Below are 26,564 nucleotides of genomic sequence, written 5' to 3'. Positions count from 1 at the left end.
GCATGTCAAAACACAATAGATGCATAAGCTGAAGAACTTTTAACTTACCTGACAACAGTGGGGAATAACTCTGAGGTGTAGACAAACAGGGTGCTCATTAGTCCTGCGTATGCACAGCGCCCAATTATGAAGAAGACGGAAGATAAAATGTCTGTAAAAAGAGAAAAATAGTTATTTGTCTACTCAAGCATTTGGTGAAGGTGTTGGCTGCATGATTGTAGGTTGTGGCTTTGAGTCTCAAGTGTATTAGGCAAGATACTTCATTTCATCTTGTCTTAGTCCACTCAGCCAGGGATGAACCTTATAATGGACTGATGGCACATTCAGTGGGGAGTCTTGTATTTTCAGTTGATTAAACAATTTAGAAATCTGAGTAAACTCTGTTTTCATGAGCCTATAGGCTACAGGGAGGCAGACTGTATGTATGTATTTCTGTTTACATGTATACATGAGACAGCAGATAAATTGCCTTGTAAGATGAGGCATGGCTTACACTGGCCACAGTGGTTTATGCTTGTAAACATATTAATGTATAAAATGTATTAATTTTGAGTAACATGGATGAGAGGAAAAAAATTTTCTTTAAAACACAGAATTAAAGCATCTGAAATGTCAAGTGGAAGAATAATGGAAAGGTGTGACGACTTTCCTTTCCCCAGCAGACTTAATAGAATTTACACAGACTTGGTTTGTTGGAACAGCAACAACAACAACAATAAAACACACACAAAGGATTTAAATGCTTGAAGACTAACAGCAGCAACAGTTTCCTGGGTACATAAAAGACCGATTATAAAATGAAAGTCTGTGCTTAAATTACTTTAAGCATTGCCTAAGACAGTTCCCAGCTGGCCATCCTATCTAAAAGCAATCAGCAATGAAGTGTGTGGGAGTACGGAGGAGGGAGAATAGCCATCTTTCTGTGACTGAAGTAAAGAGAAATTTGTTTAAAACTACATTGTAATATCCAAAGCAGTTATTTAAATCAATTACACTGTGTAACATGATTTTTGTCCATGAGTAGCAAGTGTTATTTCCAATTTGCTTATCCCTAGAAAATATGAAAAATGGCTAATATTTTCTTCAAACTTTGCTTTTGTTACATTTATCCATAGGATCCCTCTCAACACATGTCTATGATACTCTCCTGCTCATGATCAGAGATGCACATATAGTTAGGCACTAAACGATATGCTCAAGTGGTTAAGGTCAAGCATTTGACAAACAGAATATTTGGTATTATGATGTTTCTGCCTCAGCAACACAGTGCTGAATCTGTTTGAATTGTAATGGAAAAAAGATTAGTTTCAAAACATTGATGTTCAGATCACAAAAGCAAAGTTTGAAGGGAATAGTAGTAATTTCATTTGATTTATAGATAGTGGTTGGTGTTAGGAAGGGCATCCAGCTGTAGAAACATTGCCAGATAAGACCGGAGCCTGGTGCAGCCTTCTGGCTTCCCAGATCCCCGGTTGAACCGTCCAACCCATGCTAGCATGGAGAACGGATGTTAAACGATGATGATGATGATGATAGAAACAAATAGGAAATAAAACTTACTGACCAAAGACAAAAAAAAAATGTTACACAGTGTTATTCAGTATCTTAAATCAGAACTTAATACATAAGCATATAAACTGGTTCATCAAATTTAATGTAGCAATGGTTGCCTTCCTCTAGAGCAGTGGTTCTTAACCATTTTGTTTGTAGCCCCACCACCCACTCTTAAGTAGTAGTTATGCCTAGCACTTACCGAAGTGGTGAGTGAGATATCATGAATAAATTAACTTAATATGGATGATAATTTATAAATCTTACTCTAAAATGTATTGTTTAAGCTTTTAACAGTGAATTGATTTTAAAAATTAATAAAGACAAAAGCTGGAAATTGACCTCAAACATTGTAAGTTAATCACTTGCCTATACCTGATTAGGTCTCATTTTATTTTAATAACCATCACTAGTTTTATCATGTATAATATAATTACAACTATAGGTAAAATATATTTATGCTAATTATGTTACCTCACCACCTCCCAAAGCTTAACACACCTGCTTCTATATGTCCAGTATCCCTTTAATAGGTGGTACCACCTACATTGAGAACCTGGGTTCTAGAGCATCTTCTTTGCTCTTGTAGCAGCTGATCTCCTTTTATCTTTCAGTTGTTTCAGTCATTGGACTGTGGCCATACTGGAGCACTGCTTCAAAGGATTTTTTAATCAAATGAATTGATTCCAGCACTATTTTTTTCTTTAAAACCTGATACTTATTCTATCAGTTTCTTTTGCTGAACTGCTAAGTTATGTGGATATAAACAAACCAACACTGGTTGCCAAGTGGTGGTGGCAACAAACACATACACATACACACATGAAAAGCTTCTTTCAGTTTCCAAATACTCACAAGGCTTTGGTTGGCCTGGAGCTATTGCAGAAGCCACTTGTCCAAAGTGACACACAGTAGAACTGAACCCAGAACTTTTTGTGGTTGGCAAGTAAACACAGCCCCTCATCTGTGCCAATGATGATGACATTACTATGATAATCATTTAATGGATTATTTCCCTATGCTACATGATTGATTGTGTGAGTGACTAGTGCACAATCTGCCTTATCAGATATTCTCAACATCTCAATGATTATACCAGACAGCATAGCAGCTTTTCCTGGTTTTATATCCTTAATTGCACTAGCAATTATATTGCTGGGAACTCTAGGGGCTGGTTCCTCTAATGAACCAGCAACAAACCACACAACCAGCAACCAAACATATCTACACAATTATTTACATATATATTATATATATGTATGAATATATATATATATATATATATATATATATATTAATAGTTATCGCCAAACTAATATGGCAGTCCATAAATATAAGACTAAAACTGTCGCTGATTAGCTCCAAGAGGCCATCGCCTCTAGCTAGCTATATGACACACGAACCTGCTTGAAGCTAATCAGTGACAGCTTTAGTCTTATATTTATGGACTGCCATATTAGTTGGCGATAACTATTAATATCCAGTAACGCTGCCGTAATCTCCTTTAGAGAGACTTAGTAATTTTAATATTTATATATATATATATATATATATATATAAAATATAAATATATAAATATATAATTATACATATACATATACATATAAATATATATACAGATAGATAGAAATACACAGTGTACATATATTTATGTATATTTTTAAGTTATAACTATAACAAATCAAAATAGATGAACATCAATGGAATTTGTATCTTTGTGGTACCAGTGCCGGTGGCACACAAGAAAACCATCCGAACGTGGCCGTAGCCAGTACCGCATCGACTGGCCTCCATGCTGCGGGCACGTAACAAACACCATCCGATCGTGGCCATTCGCCAGCCTCATCTGGCACCTGTGTCGGTGGCACATAAAAACACCATCCGAGCGTGGCCGTCTGCCAGCCTCGTCTGGCACCTGTGTCGGTGGCACATAAAAAAACACCATCCAAGCATGGCCGTTCGCCAGTCTCGTCTGGCACCTGTGTCGGTGGCACATAAAATCACCCACTACACTCTCGGAGTGGTTGGCGTTAGGAAGGGCATCCAGCTGTAGAAACACTGCCAGATCTGACTGGCCTGGTGCAGCCTTCGGGCTCCCCAGACCCCAGTTGAACCGTCCAACCCATGCTAGCATGGAAAACGGACGCTAAATGAATGATGATGATGATGAATGATGATATACTCACACACATACATATCCATTTATTTATATATGTACGTATGCATATATATATATATATATATATATATACATTCTTGTATACACACACACATTCTGATCCCATTTACATTGTTAAAGATGTATAAAATTAATGTCATACGAATGTGAAATCTAAATCCTACTTACTTTGGATTGTTGGTATGAGTTGTGCAGTTATACAGCAGGCACCACCAATTATCAAACACCCTGTCACGATGAATTTCCGAGGTAACCTGCAATAGTTTAAATAAGAGGAACAATAATTACAACAAGAACAATGGTTTCTGAATTAAGTACAAGACCAACAATTTTTATGGGAGTGGGTATAGTTGATACTATTGATCCCTGTACTTGACAGGTACTTTATTTTATTGGCCACGTCCATTGTGAGGATGAAAGGCAAAGTTGACTGCAACAGGGTTTGATCTGAGAATGTAAAGTACCTGAAGAAATACTACAAAATACTTTTTCCAGTGTTCTAATGAGTCTGCCAGCTTGCTGCTTTTAATGGTTCCTGATTTAGAACAGTAGGCTTGATTTCTGATTGTGCATTTTGTCCCTGAGGAAGACAATTTCATGTAGCTCCAGTCCACTCAGCTGGCAAAAATGAGTAGTACCTGGATTTCAAAGGGCCAGCCTTGTTACATTATGTATTACGCTGAATCTTCCTGAGAACTACATTAGGGGTACATGTGTCTGTGGAGTACTCAGCCACTTGCATGTTAATTTTATGAGCAGGCTGTTCTGTAGATCAGATCAGATTAACTGGAGCTCTTGTAACTGATGGAGGGCCAGTTTTTTTTCCGCATAATGCTAATAATTAAGGAGAAAGGATAAAAGGCAAAATCAACCTTGATGAAAATTGAACTGAGGATGTAAAAGTGGATGAAATACTGCTTAGTATTTGGCTTGGCATGCAAGCGATTCTTCCAGCTCACTGCAAAAGCAGCAGTAGCAGCAACAGCAGCCATTCAAGAATTTGAACCTGGAGATCTCCATTTCCAGCGACTTCGAGGGCCACCTCCCAGTGGTGTCGGGCATCAACGAAGAGCCCTTGACTACAACAAGATGACCAAAGTTTTTTTTTTCCAAGGTCTGCGGTCTCCCGCCCCCTAAGCCCTAGACCATTACCTAATCACCCTTACCCATCTTGTTGCTTAACAACGACAACAACAATAATGGTTTCAAATTTTGGCACTAGGCCATCAATTCCAAGGGAAGATGTAGTGGAGAGGGTTAGTTGGGTACAGTGATCTCAATATTTGACTAGTACTTTATCTTGCTGACCCTGGAGATATGAAAGGCAAAGTTGACCTAAGTGAAATATGAACCCAGAATATAAACAGACGGACAGATGTAAATACATACATACATACATACATACATGTAAAGGCATGTGGATGAGTGGTTAGGGTGCTGAGTTCATGATCATAAGGTCATGGATTTGAAATCCTGGGCAAAACAGCACATTGTCTTCTTGAGCAAGGCACTTCATTTATATTGCTGCTGTCCACTCATCTGAAAATGAGTACCAACTGAATGATACTTATTATCCAGGAGCAATGCAAGGCAAGACCTATTTCAGTGAGATTTGAACTTCAAGCATATAGGAGGACTATAGCTAAATTTCATGTTAAGTTACATGGTATCAGCAGAGAAAAAAATATGGAAAAGATGGGGGTGGTAGCAGAAAGAGAAGTGGTAGAAGATAAAAATGGAGGCAAAGGAGGAGGGGAATGAATATGATAATGATGTGGAAGATGAGGAGGAGGAAGAGGCAGAAGACAAGGATGAGGAGGACAAGGAAGATGAGGAAGGCGAGGAAGAGGAAGAAGGGGAAGTGGAAGAGAGGGAAGCAGAAGCAGGAGAGGAAGTGGAAGAGGCAGAAGACAAGGGTGAGGAAAAGGCAGAAGAGTAGACAGAAGATGAGGCAGAAGAGGAGATAGATGAAATGGAAGAGGAGATAGATGAGGCAAAAAAGGAAGAAGATGAGGTGGAAGAGGAGGCAGAAGTGGAGATAGTGGAGGCAGAAGATGAGGCAGAAGAGGAGGAAGAAGATTAGGCAGAAGGGGAGGAACAAGAGGAGGAAGAGGAAAATGAGGCAGAAGGGGAGGAATAAGAGAAAAAAGAGGAAAATGAGGCAGAAGGGGAGGAAGTGGTGGAGAAGAGAAAATGTGAGGGAGACCAAAAGAAAAAGAGCAGAAAATGAGGTGGAAATGCATGAGGATATGTAGAAGTAAAAGCTGAAGAAGACTTAAAAGTGGATGAAAAGGAAAACAAAAGAAGCAGAAAGAAAACATAAGAAAGAAGAATACTAACAAAACAAAACAAAAAAAGCAAGATATTGTCATTCTTTGAGAGAGAAGTTGTATAATATCAACTGATTTTCATTTTAGATGATTTGAATAAGTAGAAAAATGGTGCAGATCAAACGGATTCAACAATAAAAATAGTGTATGGTTTCAGAGAAGATATTGAGATAGATATTGGGATTGGAAAATGCTTTAATTCTGTCAATGATAAAAAAAAAAAAAAAAAAAAAACTGAAACAAAATAAAACAGAGTGAAAAGTAAAGGAATAGAATTACAAGAGAAAAGTTTATAAGAAAGGAAATTAAGGATAGTTCTAAGTACTTGAGGTAATTTGAATTTGGTGACTAGCACAAAAAATATGTAGAGAAATTGAAATACAAAGAGAAGAATAGTTTTAGTAAATTGAAACTACTATTAGAATAAAAGCTGCTTGTTAATGTTATTAGTAACTTTATATTACTGAAAACTGATTTTTTTTGATTCGTGTGTATGAATAGTCTCGGCAAATACCTTCTGTTATTACTATACAAACCATCCCTAATTGCAGCTGAAGCTAATAGAAGACACTAATTTAAGATGCTGCACTGTGAAACTGAACCTGAAACCACATGGCTGTCTGGTTAAGAAGAAACCTTCTAAACCATACAAGCATGCTTGCACTATTATAACTTACCTATTTCTTTACTACTCACAAGGGGCTAAACACAGAGAAGACAAAAAAGGACAGACAAACGGATTAAGTCGATTATATCGACCCCAGTGCGTAATTGGTACTTATTTAATCGACCCCCAAAAGGATGAAAGGCAAAGTCGACCTTGGCGGAATTTGAACTCAGAATGTAGCGGCAGTCAAAATACTGCTAAGCATTTCACCCGGTGTGCTAACATTTCTGCCAGCTCGCCGCCTTATAACTTACCAAATTCACTTAAGTGATTTCATATACAAGAACTGAATTTAAAAAGTTGATGGTTTGAAGCACCAAGTATGTTTTTCATTCTTGGCAAAAATCTTCAAATTCTCACTGATCAAGTTTACCTAAGTTTGTAGGGCTTCCATCAGTTAATATTGACCATGCATCTGCAGGCAAGTGCAAGATTTTTTGGGGGAGGAAGACTAGTAGTTATCCATGCATGCAAGTCTCCATGCTCCACCTACCAATACTTATCCAAGGGAAAGGCTTCCAACTTGAACCTATACAGTTTGGCACCTGTGTTGCCACAGAGGTTTGCTGTCAAAATGTAATGAGCTCCTTGCCTAACCTGCTAATAGTTCCACCAATCCAACATCTTGGATTGGTGCTTTATTTTATCAACTCCAAAAGTATGAATGGCATAGTTGACTTCAGCAGGATTTAAATCTGGAGTGAAGACAGTTGGATAAAATACTGTGAGGTATTCTATCCAACACATTCACATGTCTATACTGTAAAGATTTTACAAACCCATGAATGTTTCTCATATTTAGTTTGAATATGGGCACCCCTCACTACTTCTTGAAATATTTCTTTCAAGAGGTGATGTTTACAGAATATGGGAGGTAAATTTCTACCTTAATATAATCCTTTCTACTATTGGCACAAGGCCTGAAATTTGAGTGAGTGAACTAACTGATTACATCAACCCCAGTGTGCAAATGATACTTATTTTACTGATCCTGATAAGGTGGCGGGCTGGCAGAAACGTTAGTATGCCGGGCGAAATGCGTAGCCGTATTTCGTCTGCCTTTATGTTCTGAGTTCAAATTCCGCCGAGGTCGACTTTGCCTTTCATCCTTTCGGGGTCGATAAATTAAGTACCAGTTACGCACTGGGGTCGAAATAATCGACTTAATCCGTTTGTCTGCCCTTGTTTGTCCCCTCTGTGTTTAGCCCCTTGTGGGTAGTAAAGAAATAGATACATATTTTATTGATCCTGAAAGGAAGAAAGACAAAGTCGACCTCAGCAAGATTTGAATCCAGAATGTAAAGTTGAAGAAATGCACTATGAGTTTGCTGCTTTCTCTACCTGAATGTATTACCAGCTTACCTTATAATGTTATTTAACCTCAGGTCAGCCCTGATTTGGCACCCAAACCCAAACAAACCAAAGCTGTCACTAACAAATGTGTATGACTTTGTAGCATGCACTAAGCTTTTGCTAATTATTTTGAAGTGCTACTGTAGTTTCAAGCAGACACAAATACCCTTTCTACCCCATCCTCACCTTTAATCCAGTAGAACATCCAGGTTGATTGAGTAGACTTACGATTAAAAGTATTCCAGCTGTAACTATCTCAGCTTGGTTTTCAAGAATAGTGTATCTATGATTACATTTTTCAAAGTGTTATTTTTTTTAAAAGACAGAAGTATGTAATATTTGAGGGAGATCTCATTGCATTTTTTAGCAGGTTGAATAATCATATATTCTACATAACATAATTATTTCCAACAGCCATGTGATCTGAGCTATGCAAAATTAAGTATATTGCCCAAATATCTAAAAAAAAAAAGAAAAGAAAAAAAAAGAACAACAACTATGGTTGTTTTGCTTTTTAACTGAAAACCTTTGAGTGATAGACTCATCCTTTTTTCTTCTATGACTCAGACATATAGGCATAGCTGAAATATGTTCTAGAGTTTATCTCTGCAATCAAAGCTGAAGTATGCCTTACAGCTCATTCCTGCAGGAACAGTTCATACTGCTATGCACAAATGAAATATGTTTTAGAGCTCAGGCCTGATGATGTAAAAAGTTTTACATCATCATCCTATGTGTTCTATAGATTTTCCTTGAAAACACAGTTGAATTAAGTTTCATTAATTTGTATTCAAAATCATAATTTCTCACAGGTAAAATGTAAAATATACAGACATATCAATTGAAGGAAAATGTTTGCTGGCGATGCCAGCGCCGCCATGACTGGCTTCCGTGCCGTTGGCACGTAAAAAGCACCATCCAAATCGTGGCCGATGCCAGCGCCACCTTGACTGGCTTCCGTGCAGGTGGCACGTAAAATGCACCAATCTAATTTTGGCCATTGCCAGCCTCGCCTGGCACCTGTGCAGGTGGCATGTAAAAAGCACCCACTACACTCACGAAGTGGTTGGTGTTAGGAAGGGCATCCAGCTGTAGAAACACTGCCAGATCAGATTGGAGCCTGATGCAGCCTTCTGGCTTCCCAGATCCCCGGTCGAACCATCCAACCCATGCTAGCATGGAGAACGGACATTAAACGATGATGATGATGATGAAAGGCTTTGACACACTTGAGAACATTTCACTTAGTAAACAGGACACCCATAACAGGATAGGATGGGTTAGCTGCTTGTTGTAACATCTTGGGAAAGGGTTAGGGTTATTCTTCCTTTTTTTTTAAGAAAGAAGAATGTGATTTGAGGGAGATTTTGTCTGCAGTTTCTAACAGGTTAGACAAGCACATAAAAGCTTTCTTATTGGTTGACCTCACTGAGGAAATGACAAGTGAGCAGGAGAAGAGGTGATTTGCTGTACTTGATAAGACACATCAAGCTAAGTAAAATCGCTGTGTTCCACACAGACAAGCTTGTCCTTTCAGGTGCTGATGGTGCTACATAAAAAGCACCTATACTGGTGCTGTGTATATGCACCCTAGCCAATGGTATGTAAAAAGCACCCAGCACACTCTGTAAAGTGGTTGGCATTATAGGAAGGGCATTCAGCTATAGAAACCATGCCATAACAGACAATTGGAGTCTGGACAGCTCCCAGTTGGCCAGCTCCATGTCAAACTGTCCAACCCATGCCAGCATAAAAAGTGGACATTAAATGATGCTGCTGCTGATGATGATGTCAGTATAATTGGTATTTTGAAGTTGGTGGAAGCAAGATAAAATAACTTTAAAAAAACAAACAAAACAAAACAAATAAATGAAATGTTTGAAGGAACAGAAACATTAAATGGAACAAATTTCAGAATAATATGCTTAGAGTTGTGTCTGGGGAGAGTCATTTTCTTTTTGTACCTTATAATTTAACACACTCACCGGTAAAATTATAATAATAATAAATATAATAATAAAATAATAATACTTAGAGTTGTTATCACATTTGCTAAAGTTCAGTGTCACTTCCCCTGTGTGTGCTTCCAGTTAATTTTTAATTACCACATTTGCCAGCATATAAGATGTGCATGTTTTTACTTTTAAATGTATCAAAAAATTATCCTATGCCTAATGTTGCTATATTATATATGGGAGATTGAGTGTTCTAAGCTAGGGAGTAACATGAGCATAAGTCAGCTAGGCACAGGCAGTGGCTCTGATGGCTTCTGATCATAACCGATTGGAAGTGTTATCATGTACATTGTTTTGTCTTGGTATAAAAGATGGGCTACAGCGAATATTCTGCTCAATACCACAGATTTGCTTGTCAGTGGTTTGACCTTAACCCTTTCGTTACTGTATTTATTTTGAGATACTCTGTGTTTTTTTCAATTACTTTAAATATAACAAAGAATTAAGTGAAATAACTTAGTTATCATTCAGCTAGTATTAAAAACATAAATTGTGACTAAAGTTTGGTGGAAGATTTTAATTCAAAACTTATGAAAACAAGACATTTGTACTCAGAGCCAGAGCCGGTTTCAGCCGGATTGGTAATGAAAGGGTTAATCAGTTGAGCATGTCCCTTACTGGTTGATGATATGTGCATTTCTAATCATGAGCAGAAGTAGTGGGGGAGCACCATAGCCATGTATTGAGAGAAATTATTTGGAATTTGAATAACTCACCTCTGGAAACATGGGCGTTTCATTCAACATCCTTAAACAACTCTTGTTCAAGGACCATTTGAATGGACTGGGCTACTCGACCTGAAGAAAGTTCTAACTGGGTCCCACCTGCAAAGTCATGTGCTATTTATCTTGATATGAGATCACTATGTCACACACATATGGTTGTGATGCATATGCCTGGCGTACCCTTATCAGATGGGTAGTCATGATGGGTATACTGGGCTTTGTATATTTTACTGCAGTGTCACTTTGTTGGCATGCACTACTCTCTCACTCAATAACAACAACAATAATAATAATAATAATAATAATAATAATAATAATAATAATAATAATAATAAAATAATAATAATAATAATAATAATAATAATAATACTTTCTACTATAGGCACAAGGCCTGAAATTTTGGGGGAAGGGATGAGTCAATTACATCAACCCCAGTGTGTAACTGGTACTTAATTTATCAACTCCAAAAGGATGAAAGGCAAAGTCGAACCTGACAGCATTTGAACTCAGAACGTGAAGACAGACAAAATACTGTGTAGCATTTCGTCTGGCATGCTAATGATTCTACCAGCTCACTACCTTAATAATAATAATAATAATAATAATAATAATAATAATAATAATGGTTTCAAATTTTGGCACAAGGCCAGCAATTTCAAAGGAGGGGGCAAGTGGATTTCATTGACCCTAGTGCTCAACTGGTACTTATTTTATCAACCCCGAGAGGATGAAAGACGAAGTCAACCTCAGCAGAATTTGAACTCAGGATATAAAGCTGGAAGAAATGCCACTAAACATTTTGTCCAGCATGCTAACAATTCTGCCAGCTTGCCACTTTAAAACATGAAAAGCAAAGTTGACCATGCTGGAATTTGAACTCAGAATGTAAAGGCAGATGAAATGCTGTTAAGCATTTCACCCAGTATGCTAACAATTCTGCCAGCTCACTGCCTTATTAATAATGATAATAATAATCCTTTCTATTGTAGGCACAAGGCCTGAAATTTGGAGGGCAGTGGGTAGTCAGTTACATTAACCACAATGCTTGGCTGGTACTTATTTTATAGGCCCTGAAAAGATAAAAGGCAGAGTTGACCACAGTGGTATTTGAACTTAGAATGTAATGACTGATGACATGCTGCTAAGCAGTTTGTTCAGTGTGCTAATGATTCTGCCAGCTCACTACCGTATTAACAACAACAACAACAATAATAATAAAATATTGAAAACAAGCCAAAATATAATAGGTTGTTAGCACAATCTTGCAGAGAATTGCTTATGGTACATCAGCAGTTATGTGGTGAAATCACATCACTACATTATATCTCCTTTCTCAGAATACATAGTCCACTCCTGGCATGTGTCTTACATTATTTAAGAAATCTGTTACCTTTAAGAAGCATTCCTTTAATTACCTAAATGAAAAATTCTCCTAGAAAGATGAAAGTTATGTTAATAAACTTTTATCTGCCTGTCAGCTATTTGCAATCAGTAGATAACAAAACCATAGAGGCAGTGAGCTGTCTTGAAGACTGATCACAGTAATAAAACATTGCAACCAGAAATAATGAAATTTACATCCTGTATGGCAAAATTCTTGGTCAGAAGAGTTGCTGAAGTATGGAACAAACTACTGGCATCAGTTGTGTGTTGTCGGAGCACTGCATCCTTTAAAACTTCCATGTTTCCTGAGATTCGCCAACACTACACCTGATTTTCTCCCCGCCATACACACGCAAGCTTGTATCTGACTCATACACTTTATACGCACTTTTGACAAGTTGTGGTGCACCTGAGCACTGTATACAATAATTTCATTATTATTATTATTATTATAGAATATAAACAACCTCACAGCTGAACTGAAAAAGGATAAAATTAAAACATGATACTCCCATAATATAGTTTATTTATAGTTTCAAATTGTATTCCAGTATATTGTTAGAATAGTGTGTTTATGTGTACAGAATTATATATTTCTTCTCTACAAAACCACTTCTTTCAATAGGTGCATGATGAAATGCAATAAATTTCTTTTCCAACAAAATATCCCTGTGAAATTGATGTGTGTCTTATACACAATCATCATCGTTTAACGTCCGCTTTCCATGCTAGCATGGGTTGGACGATTTTGACTGAGGACTGGCGAGCCAGATGGCTGCACCAGGCTCCAATCTTGATCTGGCAGAATTTCTACAGCTGGATGCCCTTCCTAACACCAACCACTCTGAGAGTGTAGTGGGTGCTTTTTACGTGCCACCGGCACGGGGGCCAGTCAGGCGGTACTGGCAATGACCTCGCTCAAATTTTTTTACACGTGCCAGTGAAGCGACGTTGGTAACAATTGCGCTCGAATGGTGCCACTGGTACGGAAGCCAGTTGACTGCTCTGGCAACGATCACGCTCAGATGGTGCTCTTGGCAAATTTCTTGCCTTTCCTGACCAAAATTTATCATCCCTAAATGTTAAATTTTTAATTAATTACAAACATAATTGGGTCAAAGCATTAAGTATGAAACCATCATTTAACTTAAATGTTATTCAAACACCATTTGATGGAATCACATACATTAAATGATTTTCACATAAAATCTTTTTCTATATATATATATTCTCTTAAAGGTCTAGTAAGTACATGTTAGACTATATACTAATTTCAAATTTTGGCACAAAGCCAACAATTTTGTGGGTGGGAGGAAGTTGATTACAACAACCCCAATGTCCAACTGATACTTGTTTTATTGTCCCCCACCAAAAAAAAAACAAACATCAGAGGTAAGTTGTCCTTGGCAGAATTTGAACTCAGAATGTAAAGGCAGATGAAATGCTGTTAAGCATTTTGCCCACTCTGGTAAAGATTCTGCCAACTCAGCATCTTTGTTTGATTTCATATTGCTAAGACCATAATCTGTTTGGAGCTGTCATTTTACTTTAAAAGGATCAGATGCAATCCCCATTGCATGCTTCCATTGAAGCTGTAATCAGTTTAAATTTTGGACATTCTCTACCTTACTTTCCTTAACAAAAAATGTTGATACTAAAATAGTAATAATTTTTCTTATCCTTTGGAGTATAATTTCAAATGATTAAGCATTAAGCAAAGTAGCTAGTTAGAAAATTTCTAGCTACTTTGCTTGTCACTTGGTTTTCTATATATTGCAACCTGGAGTGAATTCCTGCTATTTCTAGCAGCTGAGTGCTCACCACTGATAATGGGCTTGATATAAATGCAAGTAGTAATTGTCACAAACAGCCAAAACTGGTGATCCCATCACCTGCTTGAAGATTGAAGAGGTTTGCTCCTCTGCTTGCAATATGTACCAGGATCAGATAGCACCGATAACCAGCTGGAGGAGGCTCTTCCTGGGGTTAAAAACTGTAGTAACGTCAAACAGTCACATTGATGTGGCGATAAACATTACTTCTTGGTTAAGCATTATTTTTCATTAATTACATTAAGAAGTGAAGACACAAGGCCAACAGGTTAGGATATTGAACTTATGGTCATAAATTTGTGGTTTCGATTTTCAGACAAGGCAACAGGTTATATTGTTGAACAAAAATCTTCATTTCATATTACTGCAGTCTACTTGCCTGAAAACAAGTATCCACAAAAAGCTAGGAGTTAATGCTACAATGGACTGATGTCTCATTCAGGAGGAGTATTGCACTCTAGATCACTTATATGCCACAGGAAACAGGATAAGCTTTGGGCCAATGATACTAAGTATGTTAGCTCCCAGCTAACCACATATAGCCTTAAGGCATTTTTCTAACACGCCAGCTCAAAGTTTACTCATCCTGTTGAAAGATGCCTGTTTGTGATGTCCTGTTTTTGTTATTATTATTATCATTATTGTCTTTACGTATTATTATTATTGTTTTTACGTATTTTTGTATTCATATTCGTGTAACATCGTCTGTTTTTCCATCTTTGTTTTTCCATCTTCCAAGGAATCTAATGTGCTTGGCTTAGATTTTCCTTGGGGCTGGCCAGATTGGAGCAATCTCAAGATTAATCAGCCGAAATTGCGAGGATGATCCAGTTCTTGACTGAAGATTGAAGGCCTCGAATGTCCCATCTGTGTTTTTTGTATCGTCTTCTAAATGATTTGCATTCTTGTCCCAGTTTGTATTTTTTTACATATATATATATATATATACAGTTCTACCCCACCACACACAGACATACACTAAATAATTCATAATAAAATGAATAAAAGCAGTTATCAATGAACTTACCGCGCAATCATGCAAAACAAAACCAAGTAAACAATAAATTCCAACAGTCCACCAACAAATAAATTGAGGTATTTGTTTCCAACCAAGTTTGATATCTTTAGTGAAATACCATAGTAACCAAGGGCTGCAGTAAACCTAGAAAGTGAAAAGAAAGGGAATAAGATCAATCTCATTTGGAGATATGTTGTCATATACAGCATGATTCAAAAATTCCTTTAGCATTTAAGCGATGTATGAAGTTTTTATTTTATATTTTGTCCCAATTTATATTTTTATATATTCTGAATACTATCTTGGCTTCTTTGATGTGAATATCAATCAGGTTATAGGCACCCATATCACTGACATGTAAAAGGGTGCCTGTGTCAGTGGCACATAAAAGTCACCCAGTACACTCTGTAAAGTGGCTGGCATTAGGAAGGGTATCCAGCCATAGAAACCAATCAAAAACAAGGGACTGGAGCCTAGTGCAGCTCTCCAGCTTACTAGCTCCAGTCAGACTGTCTAACTCATGCTGACATTAAATGATGAGGATGATAAACATGCATGCACGCACTGACACACATGCACACACACACACACACACACAGATTTGGTTTTATTTACATAAGAAAATTATCATTATTACCAGATGAGAAAATATTCATTGTTCTGAAAATTGGTGGAATATAATGGTAATCCTGTTCAACTATTCAGGCATGCTTAGGTCAACTGCCTGGGGTGGTCTAGATTACTGCCAGTATAAGTAGCAAGACACCAGACTAGCTGTCTTGGAACCCATGAGGCATAGTAATCAACAGGATGACTGGTGTTGGAGGTAGGTTTGGGGTGCAATGGGAAGTGTGGAGTAGAGAAAGAGACAGGGGTGGGGAGAGATAAGGTGCACATTAAGTTCAGCTGACCTTAGTTGTTAGTTGGTTTATATTACTGTTAAAGGGACTTTTGAAATCACTCTGTGTGTGTGATATTTCACAAGATAAAAGTGTGTTTTTATGCAAAATTTAGAGAGCTCAACACACACACACACACACACACACACCATTACTTTACATCCACTTTTCCATGCTGGACATGCCTTTCTGGGACTGGGCTATATTACCAGATGCCATTTCTAATACCAGCTCTTTTAGCCACTCCTTATAACATATTGGTATACAGTGTACCTACTTTAGAATTAGGATGCACATGAATTGAAACAACTCCCTATATTTTTTTTTACTGGACACAACAATCTTTTTGGTATACATGGCACGTAAAAAGCACAATCCAAACGTGGCTGATGCCAGCGCTACTTTGACTGGCTTCTGTGCCGGTGGCACATGACCTGCTGTGCTTGAGGAGACCTATTGAGTCAAGTACATCAACATCAAAATAAATATCAAATGGAAATTGTAGTTGTGATACCTGTGCCGGTGGCACGTAAAAAGCACCATCCGGATGTGGCCAATGCCAGTGCCACCTTGACTGGCTTCTGTGCAGGTGGCATGTAAAAAGCACCAACCAATCGTGGCTGCTGCCAGCCTCCCCCAACACCTGTGCCGGTGGCATGTAAAAAGCACCCACTACACTCATGGAGTGGTTGGCATTAGGAAGGGCATCCAGCTGTAGAAACACTGCCAGATCAGACTGGAGCCTGGTGCAGCCTCCTGGCTTCCCAGACCCTGGTCAAATCGTCCAACCCGTGCTCGCATGGAAAACGGATGTTAAACGATGATGATGATGATGATATACATTTTAAACAGGTAACAAAAATTAATAAGCATATTTTGAATGTGGTTAAGACTCGTAATCATGTAAATCTGAGTTCAATCCTATTCAATGACTCCTTGAACAAGTATCTTCTATTATAGTCTCAGGTTGACAAATACACTTTTTGAGTAGAAATGTAGAGAAAAAGTACATAAATCATTAGGTAAATATATTCAATAAGAATATTATATACTGAATTTATATTAAGTGCTCCATTGTATAAAATAATATTAATACTATTTAAGTATTTATATATTTAATATGAGCGATATATACATATATTTTTAATAATATATTGTTATTATTAATATAAGGAAATCAATATCGAATTTTTCACAAAGATATACCCATATGAAAGACTTTATGTATTAAAAATGTATATAAATAAATGAATATTAAAAATATAAATATGACGTATAAAGTAAATTTGAAAGTTTAAAAGTATGTAGAAGTCCACAAGCCATTTGTTGATCCCTAGCTTCCTTAGAGATAACCATATCACAGAGCAAGGTACTCTGTTGAAGGCTTTCTCCAGATCAACAAATGTCATGTACAATGGCTTATTCTTAGCTAAATACTTTTTTTGTGCCTGACTATGAAAATAGTGTCAGTAGTGCTTCTTCCTGGTACAAAGCCAAACTGCATTTCATGTAATCTAATTGGGCCACAACTCCCTCCATAACTTTCATCATCTGGTCCAGCATCTGACGCCTCTGTATCTACCTCTATCTAAAGCATCTCCCTTATCCTTGTAGCAGCTGACTATAATGTTGTTACATTAGTCAATGGGGATGACACCTTCCTGAATAACCTGATTAACTATATGGGTGACCAGACTTTATCGTAGCCCACCAGATATTTTAAGCATCTCAGCAGTAACTCCTGTGGAACCAGGAGCTCTGTTGAGTTCACATTGGGGAAATTCCCTTTCTCTCATTTATTCTTCGCATTTAACAGCCTTTTATAGTAGCACTTCCACACCTCTTCCATTTCAGAATCACTAAGTGCAAGCATACCATTATCCTTCAGTACAAACATCTCTCCCACAATATCTTGATTCTCTTCGATACACCGTCTGTCTAGCAATCTGGAAACATCTCAAATCTCTGATCTTCCTTTCTGCTTCTCCTTTTGCTAGAGAAACATGTTGCCTAGCTTCCCTTTTAGCTACCTGATATGGCTCTTTGCTACTCCCACTTTTCCACTCTTACCAAACCTGTCTCTTCTCTTTTATGGGCCTGTCAACCTCATTGTTTTACAACCATGTCACCCTTGGTCTGGCAGAAGATTTGTTGCATCCACAGATTTTATATGAGTGTGTGTGTGTGTGTGTGCATGTGTGTGTAGCTTGGTATCTTGACTAAGTGGTTTGAGGCACTGGTTTTAGGTACCAATCTCGCTGGACGTATAGGTTCAAATCCCAACAAAACAAGAAACAAGTAAAAGATGTATGTATGTATCTATCTATATATTGGGTCATTGCATAAATAACCTGATTTTTTTCAGTTGCATGCACTAAAAGTCAGAGAGGGATGGGATAAACTACCTGCATCAACTTGATATAATAGCAGGTAGTAATTTTACCTTGTTCTTTTTGTTAGTGCAAGTTTTGAAGATTACAGTTCGATTTTAACAGTTATTTTTACAAAGCTATTATGGAAGTGACAAAGGAGCATATTCAGCATATTTTACTTTATGAGTTCAATAAAAGCAACAATGCAATGGAAAGTGCGAGGAATATTAATGCAGTTTATGAGGATCAGACAATAAGAGTAAACCAGTGTCAACAGTGGTTCCAGAAATTCCGATAAGAAATGGTCGAGAACCTCTGAACTACACCAACAAATTTTGTCCAATCCATGCAAACATTGATAAGTGAATGTTAAACTAATGAAGATGATGACTATGAGGAAGAAGGTGATGGTGGTGGTGGTGGTGGTGATGGTGATGATCATGATCACAACAATGATGCATGACATACACAAAAAGAGATATTAGTGCAGAAATCATCACTGCAATTCCATTTATATTTTCAGGCAGCAATAGATGGAAGTAAGTGATTCTCAGCATGTCTTTGAAAAGTAACAATTGTGCTTTGCTTATTTAGCTTTATTTCTTCTTCTCTATGGAAAACAAGAAAGCTTTTACTTAATTTTATTCTGTAACTTTGCTCTTGCTTTTATTCTTAATCATAATAGAAAATGTTTCTCTCTTTTGTTTTTTAACGGAAGTATTCACACTTGAATTTCAATTATACTCACTTTTACCTGTCAAAATAGTAATTTTATCTATTGGCATATCAACTTGTGCTTTTTATTCTTTCACTGGTTTTAGTCATTAGACTGTGTCCCTGCTGTGATACCAGTTATAAGAGCTTTTAGTCAATCATATGAAGTCCAGTATTGATTTCAGGCTGGTAGATAATTTTATCAATCTCTATTTATCAAACTGCTTAATTTATAATTTATATCTTGTTTAGCCCAGGTCAGCTTTGATTGAACAGATCTATGATCAAAGGCATTCCAGTCATGACCAGCTATCTTCCTACTACAATATCCAATGTTTTTTTCTTTAACCCTTTAACATTTATACTGGCTGTATTCAGCCCAAATATTCTATTTGTTTTTTTTTGTTTAAAGTGGCCAGATCTGGCCTCACACACCTATCCTACAATGTCATTTTAAAAATAAACAATCAATCACCAAAATTTCAAAGCTACAATACAAGATAATACATGATTAATTCAAAACAATATGAATAAATAAGCATTACATTTGACAAAATAATCTGAGTGCTGAAGGGTTAAAGACAACAGGATGAAGTTTGAAGTAGATTTGGGTACTATTTCTGTGGTGTTGAACGACCACATAGAGGGTCCTTCATTGATCTTATATGTTTTTAGCATTTGTAGAATTTAACAGTGACAATAACAATTTTCCTGTCATCTTTAATATCACAATCCCTCCTTAATTGTCACACCTGCCTCTAGTTGGTGTAGATTACACAATCAAGTAAATGGATTTTAAATTACCTAATCTGGGATTTAATTTCTCTTAAAACCATTATTGTCATTCTATCCTTTCCACTTTCACTCTATTTGTTCAAAATTACATGATGGACTGTGCCTTCATTTCGGGTATAGTCATAAAGTACCAGCACCCAAGTTTCTAGGATTCTAAGGCCATTTAAATATTTCAACATAGGCATGGCTGGGCTGGGTGATTGAGAAGCTCACTTTGCAACCATATGGTTTCAGGTTCAGTTCCACTGCATGGCACTTTGAGTAAGTGTCTCCTACTATAGCTCCAGACTGACCAATGCCTTATGAATGAATTTGGTAGATGGAAACTGTATAGAAGCTTGTAATATATATATGTGGCAGGAGTGTATGTGTGTGCATGTGAGTGTACATGTTTTTTTGCTTGTCCCCCGCTCATCATCACTTGACAGTTGGTGTTGGTTTGTTTATGTTCCCATAACTTAGTGGTTCAGCAAAAGAGGCTGACAGAGTAAGTACCAGACACCAGACTTTAAACAATAAGTAAAGTGGATGATTTGTTTGGCTAAATTACCCCAGCATGGTCGCAGTCAAATGACTGAAACAAGTAAAAGCAAAAGAATGGAAGACAGTGAATAAGAGGACATACTTACCAAAGCAAGAACATAATAATGCTAATTTTTCTAATGTTTGGCTTGGAGAAGATGTCCGTAAAGCCATACTGCCGTGTCATTTGGGCAGGATCGTCTGCTGACATCTCTTCTTTTACACGATCGAATAGTTCCTTCGGAAATTCTAAACTGTTTGCTATAGACATTCGTTTAGCAACAAGTTCTGCTTCTGGGAACCGTCCTCGTAGCAAAAGCCACCGCAGAGACTCTGGAATTATGCTGGAAAGATTAAAATTTTAAGACTATGTAGATATTTAAACTAGACATAGATTTAAAAGCTTAAAAAAAGACAAGAAGAATATTAAGAACTGAAAATGGAAACATAATAAACAATTTCTAAAAAAAATTAAATTGTCAATTAAATTAATTGACAATTAAACTAGGATTGGTTAAAGACTATTTTTGTATATTTACCAAAAACAAAATAAATACTTAGTCCTACCTAGAACATACATTTTTTATTTTTCTCATTTCTCATTATCTTCTACTGTTCATATATATCTATATCTACAGACAATTTAAATATAGAAATGTGTTTTTCTTATTCATTTATGTGGTATTTACTAATAGTTATGTTTAAAAATGCTAAATGTACAATAATATATAAAGCTACTTTGAATGGCATTATATTTATATTGATCATCAACTTCCTCTACATCTAACAATGTTGGCTACAACTGTTGCTGCTGTTGTTGTTGTTAAGCAACAAAACAGGTAAGGGTGATTAGGTGATGGTCTAGGGCTTAGGGGTGGGAGACCCCAGACCTTGGAAAAAAAAAGAAACTTTGTTGTAGTCGAGGACTCTTCATTGACGCCTGACACCACTGGGAGGTGGCCCTCGAAATCGCTGGAAATGGAGATCTCCAGGTCCAAATTCTTGGATGGCTGTTGCTGCTGTTGGTGTCCTCACCTCTTCTCCCTTCTTTTAACACCCATTCCTCCATTTTTGATACAGTCTGCTGTCTCATTCAGCAATGTCCAAAGAGTTCTTAAGCGAATATATTGTTTGCCGTTTGCAACAAATGATTCTCATTGTACAGACACACACACGTGTGTGTGTGTTTGTGTGTTTGTGTGTTTGTGTGTGTATCACAACCACATTCTGTTTCTGCTATTTATATGGGGGAAAAAAATCTTGGAATCAGTTACAATACTAATGCTTTATGAAATTCTGGTGACACTGGCTGCTGCATTCTTTTTATTTTCACAAGTGTCTTATCTATGATAGACTTTAACTTCTGTTAGTCACACATTGTAGCATTTTTTTTTTCTGTGAGAATTACATTTAACATCTAATTTGCTAATGCGGTTCACAATCTTAGTATTAGAATTACAGTCAAATGACAGGAATCTTACTGAACTTCTTGTGCAACCAATGTTTACTTCTCAACACTGAAATCCCAACTGTTCTATGCTTATTTGAGATATTCTTTTATTGGGTTCAGTCATTTGACTGAGACCATGCTGGAGCACTGCATTTAGTCGAACAAATCGAACCCAGGACTTATTCTTTGTAAGCCTAGTACTTATTCTATCAGTCTCTTTTGCTGAACTGCTACATTACTGAGATGTAAACACACCAACATCGGTTGTCAAATGGTGGTTGGGGGACAAACACTGACACAAACATAAATACATATATATATATATATATATATATATATATATATATACGGCAAGTTTCTTTCAGTTTCCGTCTACCAAATCCATTCACAAGGCTTTGATTAGTCCAAGGCTATAGTAGAAGACACTTGCCCAAGGTGTCACACTGTGGGACTGAACCTGGAACCATGTGGTTGGGAGGTAAGCTTATCAAAGACGTTTTTCTTTGGCTATATTTGTTTAAGTGTGCGTATCACATGTATTTGTGCATATATATGTATTATCAAGTATTTTGACTAAAAAGTAATAATTTATTCTGATTTTTGTTCTAGTTTTCAATTTCACTTCTGGAACCCTTCAGTTATGGAGTGTTTGTCTTGCAAGTTACTTGGTGATCATGGTGGTAGTGATGCCATGAAAAAAGCACCCAGTACACTCTGTAAATTGACTGGCATTAGGAAGGGCATCCAGCTGTAGGAACCATGCTAAATCAGACAATAGAGCTTGACATAAGCCCCTGGCTTACTAGCTCCTGCCAAACTATGCAGCCCTTGCTAGCATGGATAAAGGATACTAAATGATGAAAAAAGCATTGGTGAAAGTGCTGGTACCATGTAAAAAGCACTGGTACTGGTTCCACATAAAAAGCACCCAGTACACTCTGTGGAGAAGCTGGCATTAGGAAGGGCAGGCATCCTGCCATAAAAACCAAGCCAAGAAACACTATGAACATGATGAGGCCCCTGGCCTTACCAGTTCCTGTCAAGCCATCCAACCCATGCCAGCATAGAAAACAGACATTAAACCTTGATGATGATAGTGAACCCAGGTGAATAATTTGGTAATTAAACATACAATTGCTTGCATGGATTAATTTATTAAAGACATACTTCTCTACCCCAGTATGGTTCATGGTACTTTGCTATTAATTTATTGATAAGAATAACATTCATACATATTTTAGTTGACATTGGTTAACAATGGTCGTGCCCCGGCATGGCCACAGCTTTCAAGCTGAAACTTTTTTAAGGATTTAAGGATTGGTTTCAAATTTTGGCACAAAGCCAGCAATTTTGAGGTCGGAGGCAAGTTGATTACATCAACCCCAGTGTTCAACTAGTACTTATTTTATTGACCCTGAAGGGATAAAAGGCGAAGACGACCTCAGTAGAATTTGAACTTAGAACATAAAGATGGATGAAATGCTGCTAAGCATTTTGCCTGGCACATTTACAATTCTGCCAGCTCGCTATCTTTATTTTAATTAATATTGATAGTTACTGAAGGTAAAAATACAAAAATATGAACACTACTTCACATTACAATATAGTTTGTCTTAACTGATAATGCCATGAACAAATTTTCTGGGGCAAGGAAAATGTATCTTAGGAGCAGTGAACTGTTTTACATTTGAAGGCCCCAATGAATAAATGTAAACTAATCAGGTTGTATTAAAGAAAATTAAAAACGAGACCTTTTTCTAATGACCTGTTTAGGATATTTTGTTTGTGTGACAGCATTCTGAAGTTGGTACCAACATGGCGGCCTACAATTTAAGATATTCTAAATACGTAATCATAAATATCTGTGTGTGTGTGTACGTGCACGCACATGTATTACTTGTTTGCTTACATTTATGTATGATCAAAGTTGTCATTCCTCAGTAACCGAATCATTCACATACTTTGTGCTTTTGAAAGTGTGTGAAACGAGAGATCCCTTATTTGAAAAAAGGGTAAGGATTAATTTCAAAAAAGGCATCTGGTAGTAAAAATAACACCACAATAATACAGGGTGCATAAGGTATTTGAGGACATACCTTTTTTGGGTCATTGCTGCATTTTTTACTAACTCTGTATAACTTTTGTATCAGAAGATAATAATGGCAGACCCTCATCTTACTCAAGAAATGAAGAGGCATGCTGTTATTATGGTTATAAAGGCTGAGAATAGCGATTTAGAAATATCTCGGCTTTTAAAAGTTGCCAGATCTTTCTGTATACAAAGTTTGTAATGAGCTAGAGACTGAAAATGGAATCGTATCACCAGTATCAAAGTGTAAAAGCATTCTAAATGCTCTGAAATCATCAGAACACCTGAATTTATCCAACAAGTTCAATAGACCATTGATTAAGGGCCTCCCAAGTTGACACATATAACTGTATATGTTACAATACAAAGTTTGAAATCATTTCTGATAAGAGAATATGTCATAAAAACCAAAATAGCGAATCAACCTCAATTAATAAATACCTTATTGTTTTTAAAGGTTCTTCTAATTTGATGTTTCTTCAATAAAATGTCTTCTAACAGTGACATACAATGTAATTCCAGTAAACAATTAGTGACCCATGCATACCAAAGTTTTGGTAGTTCACAACCACATTTTATGTCTAGCTGGGTAGCATGATGTAATTAAAAATATATTTGTCTAGTGATTCATATAGTTTCTTTTGTTGATATCCTGGATTGCATCCAGAAAAGGGCCACCCAAATGGTTGGCATAAGGTCATTCACAAATATGCCCCAGCCTCTGGCTTACAGATCTGCTGTCTTTTCTCTCAGTCTTTTCTACTAATACTACAATGGCCTCTGCTCTTTGAAGCTGGCAGAACTCAAGTATGCCTGTCCCACTTCTATCTCCTCCTCTCATCATTACTGTTGTTATGTCCAACACCTCCAGATCCTGCACTAACTACTATGTCCAGCCTTTATTTTCCAGAATGTTGGCTCTTTGGAATTCCATTCCTGCTCATATCCCCTACTTCCCTTGTTGAACCATTGATTTACAAAGATTCAATAAGAACATTAATGGCATCAATCCCACTGGTCAAGGAGGGTCAGCAAAGACCATGGACACTGTCCCTTACCCCCACCCAATCCCATATATATATATATTATAAGAATTTAGAAACTTTTTGTGTTTACAGAAGATTTGGGCTCAAGTCCCATGGACAGGCATTGACTTTTTTCCATCCAAGGGCTATTTAACTCAATATAAACATTATCATTTCATAACTTTTACTTCAAGTTCCAGCATTAAAGATAATCAATTATCAAACACACATACACAAGGTATGAGATTTGCTAGTTCATGGGTAGGCTGCTATTATTGGCCTAAGGGAATACACTCTCATCAACTCGCTTGGTATTAAAGCACATGGGCGGCGAGCTGGCAGAATCGTTAGCATGCCAGGTGAAATGCTTTGCAGTATTTCGTCTGCCATTACGCGCTGAGTTCAAATTCCACCGAGGTCGACTTTGTCTTTCATCCCTTTCAGGGTCGATTAAATAAGTACCAGTTATGCACTGGGGTTGATATAATCGACTTAATCCGTTTGTCTGTCCTTGTTTGTCCCCTCTGTGTGTAGCCCCTTGTGGGTAGTAAAGAAATAGGTATTAAAGCACCTGGAAGACATAGTCAAGTGAGATAACTTGCATGAGGTCCTGTTGCAGGAATGATAGACATTAATGTTTTGTCATTTTGTGACTTGTCAGTATCATAGACAAGTCACAAAAATGACAAAACATTAATGTCTGTCACACCTGTAACGGAGGTGGTGGGGTTTGCTGATGCAAGTTATCTCACTAATCTATGACTTCCAGGTATTTTAATATCAGGTGAGCTGATGAAAGTATATTCTCTTATGCCAATAATAGCAGCCAGCCCATGAACTGGCAAATCACATACCTTGTGTATGTGTATTTGATATTGTATGTGTATATATATATATATATATATATATATATATATATATATATATCATCATCATCATCATCATCATTTAACGTCCGCTTTCCATACTAGCATGGGTTGGATGATTTTGACTGAGGGCTGGCAAGCCAGATGGCTGCACCAAGCTCCAATCATGATCTGGCAGAGTTTCTACAGCTAGATGCCCTTCCTAATGCCAACTACTCCGAGAGTGTTGTGGGTGCTTTTTACGTGCCACCGGCACGGGACCAGTCAGGCGGGACTGGCAACGACCCCGCTCAAATGTTTTAACATGTGCCAGTGAAGCGACGTTGGTAACGATCACGCTCAAATGGTGCCCTTTTACATGCCATGGGTACAAAAGCCAGTTGACTGCTCTGGCAACAATCATGCTCGGATGGTGCTCTTGGCACCCTACTAGCACAGGCATATATATATATAAATATATGATGGATTCTTTTGTCATGAATGAGAAATGAGGGTTCAGTAAAATCAGCGGTAATATACGTATATATACATATCACTCATACATATATATATGTATCACTCATACATATATATGTATACATTATATATATGTGTATACATATACATATATAATAGGCGTAGGAGTGGCTGTGTGGTAAGTAGCTTGCATATTAACCACATGGTTCTGGGTTCAGTCCCACTGCGTGGCACCTTGGGCAAGTGTCTTCTACTACAGCCTTAGGCTGACCAAAGCCTTGTGAGTAGATTTGGTAGACAGAAACTGAAAGAAGCCCATTGAA

The 26,564-nt window shown here is 37.2% G+C and overlaps 1 protein-coding gene across 1 annotated transcript in view; it reads right to left on the bottom strand.

Annotated features, from left to right (window-relative positions):
• Positions 1–26,564, bottom strand: part of LOC115213157 (organic cation transporter protein) — a 508,715-nt gene that overhangs the window by 52,548 nt on the left and 429,603 nt on the right. Inside the window, exons 6-9 of the mRNA XM_029782092.2 lie at positions 20,463–20,699; positions 15,063–15,197; positions 3,899–3,984; positions 49–151 (exon numbers count right to left, since the gene is read on the bottom strand). Coding sequence (XP_029637952.1) covers positions 49–151; positions 3,899–3,984; positions 15,063–15,197; positions 20,463–20,699 — 561 coding nt within the window. The remainder of the gene's footprint in view (positions 1–48; positions 152–3,898; positions 3,985–15,062; positions 15,198–20,462; positions 20,700–26,564) is intronic.

The sequence above is a fragment of the Octopus sinensis genome, linkage group LG6 (assembly GCF_006345805.1).
Source record: "Octopus sinensis linkage group LG6, ASM634580v1, whole genome shotgun sequence".
Lineage (NCBI taxonomy): Eukaryota > Metazoa > Mollusca > Cephalopoda > Octopoda > Octopodidae > Octopus > Octopus sinensis.
This window is presented reverse-complemented; position numbering and strand designations above follow the sequence as displayed.